Raw genomic sequence first — 5,932 nt, forward strand, 5'->3', positions numbered from 1 at the left:
ATAAGCCTTAAGAGCTGATCTTTTTAATTTCAAGCAGCCGCAAATAAAATGATTGACCATAACATAGATATTCTCCCTTGTTGCTTTTCTTGCGTGCGTCTCGCGATTCACTCCGAGTATGCGGCGACCAAAAAAAGAAAAAAAGAAAGCCCTGTGTAATGAAGAATGCAGGCGCAGTTACTGTTTGGCAGCCTGATTCTAGTGAAAACGTTTCCCGCACTCCTCAAGTTAGGGAATTTTGCAAATCGTGGAATTCACAAAAATTACAGGCGCGGAAAATAGAAGCTATAGTACCACAGTTTCTACCTGTTATTGAAAGTGCCAAAAGCATCATATGCGTGCGTACATTCTTATTACGTTTATTCGGCGTTTACATTTAACAAATATTCCCAACTGAGGAGGCAGCTTCGACGTGCGATGGGGCCTAATTAATGAACGATGGGAATTGGTCAGATTCCGTTCAAGCTTCAAAGCATATCCCTCGTTATAACAAAGCCAGCACAACGGCGGAGAATTTCGTTATAAGAGGTATTTCTTTATAAGCAACCGCTCGAGAAAAGCTTAAGTAATTAAGCTTTACTTGCGCCACAACTGCAAGGAACCAAAATACAATGTACTCAGAGAAGAAAAACTTTATTCCGGTACAAAAAGGGCAGTGAGTTTTGGCTGTTTCAAGTTTTTGCCGGGCACGAGCAACCCCATCTCCGATTTGACCAGCAATGCATGAGGCCGTGGTCATCTACCATAAAAGTGGCAGTAGCTGTGGCCAATTTATAGGGAGGCGTGCGGGCGTCACGGAACGATACGCGAATTTTGCGCTGGAAACCACCGCAGATGCCGTGGAGTCTAGGGTTGTGCTTGTTGCGCTCAAAAAACGATTACCCGCTCACTCCGGGTACACAGCACAATCATGAAAACTGGCGGTTTTTGCACTAGGGGCTTAGCATGATCACTGGGCAAATTTTCCCCGAGGTGTGCAGCCGTGAAGTCTGCAAAACAAGCGCTTTTCGGCGTTCCCTCGTCAACGACACTGCTAATTCTACGGTTCGAGTGTCGGTGTTCGCACACCGTCACGCCCACGCCATTGACAAATGTCTACGAACAAAATTTAAGGACCGTACCACGCAGTTGGACCGTTTGTCTAAAGTCGGATGGCGCAAATCGAGCATGAACTGACTCCAGAAAATCGCCGGGGAAAGACCAGCTTGCGTTGACCGGCCATGTTGACCGCCTGACTTGCCGATGGGTCGCCGCCGATGGGCGACGCCTCCAATTTACGGGTTGAGCCTTTGCCCCGCAACATGAATCCTGATCGACACCCTGCTCGTCGTGCACTGCGCGTTCAGGCCCTCTCCAGACGAATTAATTTTCTACTCTCCCATGGTTCCATCGTTTACTTTACTGACGCCAGCGACATCCCCTCAAACTCAACGGGCACGGCTTCATTTCTCCAACTCCCTTCTTTAGACACTGCCACGCTTTCCTTTCTTTCCCCACCGGGTTCGACCTCTCTCGAAGAATACGCCATTGCCCTTGCAATAGAGCACGCTACTCTCACTGTTCCTACCAGCACGCCAGTATATATCTTCTCCGACTGTCAGTCAGCCCTTCGTAATTTCGCTCACCATGAGACTCACCCACACACTACTGAATTCGTCACTCCGATACTTGCATCGAATCCTCGGCCCCGCTTCACACTGGTTTGGGTTCCTGGCCACGCTGGCATGTGCGGAAACGCCTTAGCAAACGCGCTCACCCGAGTACCTTTCCCGGGTCCGCCCATGTCCTGGCCAACCTTGTACCACCCGCCGACTGTTCGTATTCAACACCGCGCTTCCCGCCGTTACCAATTACATGCCCAACGCCTATCACGTACCCTGTACCCACCCCCCAGTTCCCGTCTAACTCTTGAGGCTGCGTGCCTCATTCGGCAAGCTCAAACCTCTTCACTCCCCTCCCATCACATTCTTCACCGCATCTATCGGCGCCCTGGTCATCCTTCCTGTCCCACCTGTTCTTCCTACCCATCCATCCCTCATTCTTATTGGGACTGCACCCCGCCATCACTTGACCCATCCCTCGCCTCCATCACCTCCTGGGAGCTCTGGTTGTCTCCCCCGCCGACAGTAAACATCCAGGCTGCCCAGGAAGCTCTCTACAAACACGTGCACCGGATCCGCACGGACATTCTGGAGTACTACGTGGATCCGGTGAATTGAACTTTGAAATTAGGACCTGGACTTAGGTCCTGCGGAAATAAAGTTTGTTCTCTCTCTCTCGACACTTCGCTCTAAGCGGGTCAGGCTCTTCGAGCGCTTCGAGTAATGCGGCCTAAAAAGCATGCGTTTGGGTTAGAACCAGAAGAAATTTCGAATAAAGCGATCTCGTTATAACGAGGGAATACTGTATTTGACTCCCAAGCAAAGAGAAATGAGGACGGTTCCAAAGCACCTCAAAAAAAATTATGAAGCGCCCACGCACAACACAAATATTTTCAAGCGCTTATATCTCCACGATGTCGGGGGTTCGATTCTGGGCCGTGGCGGCCGCTTTTATGATGGAGGCGAAAATCAAAAACACCCGTGTGTACGTGATTTCGGCGCATATTAAAGATCCCCAGGTGGTCAAAATTAATCCGGAGCCCTTCACAACGGCGCGCCTCATCGCCTGCGTTGCGTCGGCGCGTTAAAACCTACTACCTATCAATTATATATCCCCGACAATGTACGGCGGGGGTATACACAAAAACGTTTCTTTGTTAGGTAACTTAGTCGAAATACCGCGTGATGTGCCCCAGCTAGCAAAAGATTCCGTGCCGACAGTGTTTCCGATGCCCCCCAGAATCTGTAGAAACTTTTTCCCTTAAAGAGGATATCGAGGATAGAGCGCCGTGACACGATTCCACGGTTTGGCGGCTCGATCGTTCTTAATTCGCAAAAACGTACTGGCATCAATTCATGCTTCTGTAACAAACTCTTCGTATTCGTAGGAACCAATTTATTTGGCTAATCTGTTTTGTAGGGGACGAAAATGCGCCCTTAAAATAGGCTGAAAGCGCCCATACCTAGGAATGCAGCACAGCGAAGCGCCGTCCGCTGTACTGCTCCCCACGCCGACACTGGCCGGTCGCGCTCCGACTGCGTGCAGCGCCGCCGCTGCATGCATCACAGAGGAACCCCCTTCGCGGCCGCCGGACGGCAGACTAGCACATATAGCGCCACTCAAACATCGCATCGCAATTAGTCGGTGTACTATCGAGTCGCTTGCTGATTGGGGTGACGGTAATGGGTGATCGAAGTTATAAAAAAACAGAATTAGCATTCTAGAACAAATTATAAAGACCCGTGTTTCTCCTACACCCAATTTTTAGTTGTTACGCCGGGGGGAAAGAAAAGATTTTATTTTTCTTCCATGTTGTGATTCTTCTTTCGCAGAATGCAAACTTCACTCGTTCGCCATGAGATGGCGCCACCAATCTGCTTCGCGCGATTCCGGAGCTGGAAAGCCCCTGTCGTGATAGGCCTTCTTCCTGCGGCGTAGCGTGCTCTGTTATGCGTTAGGCCGCCGGCGGGCACCTTACACTGTGAACCCGAGCAGGCAACACCCGATTTCCTCGGCGCTTTCGACATGGCGTGCAGCAGCGGGCCTTCCGGAGCTTCTCCGAGTGTGGTGGACGACGCAGCGCGCCGCCCCGTCCGCCGCCCCGAGTATCCGTCGCAGTGGTTCGAGGCTCACCCCGGCAAGAAACCCGTCGTGCGCTTCAAGAAATACTCGGCCAGCCTGGATGTGATGGCGCAGGTAGTCGACCACGGACTGAGGACAAAGCAGCTCAAGGTTGAACACGTCGTTCCCTTCATCTACGAGGTGGGCTTGAAAATTTCGGCTACCTTGGACGAACCTTGGGTCTCGTTTGGGAGGCGCATCGGAGGTGAAGGAGAGCAAATCACACCGTGGAGCCTTCTGAGCATCGAAACGGAAGACGGCGGAAGCCTGGACGCTCCTGTAGTGTCGAAAGTGCCTCGAAGCGAATTCGGGCTACTCGGAATGGTAGTCTGCATCTATCGCCTCGTTGAGGCCCGAAAGCGGGGTACTGCCTCCTATGAAGCCGCACTGCAGGGAAAGATTACAGGCGTGCTGCGCCGTGCCCCCTTCGGATGTACGGACGCAGAATGGGCGAGTGGAGCTTCCCAAAGATTTCGTGCGTGGTGTTCTGATAAGTCCTACGTGGCACTGATCGCGGCCCTAGACATGTTCTTCCAGCGGTTTAGGAACCACGAATTGGCAGTGCTCAAGGTTGGAACGTGCTCGTCTCGGCTCAAGGGCTGCGGCGTGTTGGAATCCATCGACACAGTGTGTCTGGCGGTAGGTCTCACCCGCATAGAATGCTTCAAGTGGGCTTTCTTTGTGCCCTTAGTAGATGAACTGAGGGTCATCTTTAAGGAAGGAGAGGAACTGGGGGTAGCACATTCATACGCCCGGTACCTTAGTGACCTGGGCCTGTCCGGTAGATCTCCGTACTCTACTACCATGAACCCGTTTGTGCACTTTTGGTGCCACGTCGCTAATGCACTTTTGGGCTCCCAGCGATCGAGGAATGCCATGGTGACGTGTTATGACTTTCTAATGGAGCTCACCTACCTTGCGGCGGTGTTTGCGTCTGTGAACTACCGACATAGGTTTCGCCGTTTAGTCCTACGCGGGCGAAAAGAGGCGGAAGAATGGCAGCGAAAGCAGGTAGAAGAAGAGAAGAAACGCCAGGTGTATACTGACGTCACGCAAGAACCCTTGTCCGCTAATCCGGAGCATTGGTTCAAGTACTTGGCAAACAAAGATTTCGTCGTCACCAAGGGTATGACAACGTGCTTTCAGAGAGCGGCGGTCGGCTGCCAGAACGCGCGCAAAGGGTCCGTGGGCGAGTACCTGAAGAAATTCGTCTCAGACGAGAAACGCACCACCGATAACTACCAGCTGCCAGCTGTCAGCATGATTGCACCAGAACTGTTCATTCGGGCACAGCAGCAATAGGTCACGGAAGGACGGCGCAGGTGACAACCTGATGCAGCCTTGTTTATTTTTTTTATTTTTTTGCCAAGTAAGCATTTTGAAAACGTTACTGTACTTACCGAAATAAGATTGACCTGGCTGCAAATACGTCAGCACTACAACGATTTAAAGTTTTGTACTCGCGGTGTTACTTCGCAATAAAATGCCGAATACGCATAAAAAAACATCTGATGTCCTGTTTGTCATTTTTACCCACAGTAACAAACTGAAAATAAGCGCTGCGTGAAATGGGGCACTTTGTCATAATTTCAGGAAAATAATGTACTTTTAAGCTAAGATGTACCTTTAGGCGACAGTGGCGTAGGTACCGACCTGAGCTTTCGTTAGCAGTGACCACGCGAACAAATTTTTACACTAGGCATACTGATAATAAAAAAACAAAGCAAGTCTGAGCAAGGGACGGGGTGTCTAGAGTGCGAAGTATTTCTCGGTTGCGTACGCTGACGCAAGGAGCACACAACCGCTCCAGTAGTGCTCTCTCCTGCGTTTGCGAGCAACCGCGCCTGCTCGGCTACGCGACGCTGCAGTCGGGCGCCTGTCTGAAGATCACAGCCGGCTCATATTAACTTGTCTGGCACAAACCTTAGGTGAAATAAAAGGAAAACAATGGTCTTTTCCTGACATCCGTGTTAAGTTCTCATCGCTGCATGAGCTTCCAGGGCCGCAACACAACGTCCACGCGTTTCCCATGGTCGTTACGTTCGCTTAACGGTTCCGGCGTTGGGCGCCCAGGGGCCTTGGGCAGAACACAGGTTCCAGAGCATCGCCAGAATCGCTACGTGTATTGATGAGACATGAACGCAAAAATGTACGAGCCATTGAACATCTGACGGCGAAGGCTTTGTAGAGCTGGCAGTGTTTTTATAAC

The 5,932-nt window shown here is 51.1% G+C and overlaps 1 protein-coding gene across 1 annotated transcript; it reads left to right on the top strand.

The window, feature by feature from the left end:
• Nucleotides 1-3,448: 3,448 nt before the first annotated feature.
• LOC144153786 (uncharacterized) lies at nt 3,449-5,211 on the top strand. The gene has a single exon (XM_077685515.1). It carries the CDS (start codon nt 3,628-3,630, stop codon nt 5,023-5,025), a length of 1,398 nt encoding a protein of 465 aa, XP_077541641.1. The 5' UTR covers nt 3,449-3,627; the 3' UTR covers nt 5,026-5,211.
• The last annotated feature ends 721 nt before the right edge of the window (nt 5,212-5,932 follow it).

Source organism: Haemaphysalis longicornis, unplaced genomic scaffold, assembly GCF_048455015.1.
Source record: "Haemaphysalis longicornis isolate Haplotype H1 unplaced genomic scaffold, Haemaphysalis longicornis Haplotype H1 scaffold_9, whole genome shotgun sequence".
NCBI classification, from domain to species: domain Eukaryota; kingdom Metazoa; phylum Arthropoda; class Arachnida; order Ixodida; family Ixodidae; genus Haemaphysalis; species Haemaphysalis longicornis.

Bases quoted from the DNA above. Each gene is read 5' to 3' on its own strand.
- LOC144153786 (XM_077685515.1), top strand. From the start codon at position 3,628: ATGGCGTGCAGCAGCGGGCCTTCCGGAGCTTCTCCGAGTGTGGTGGAC.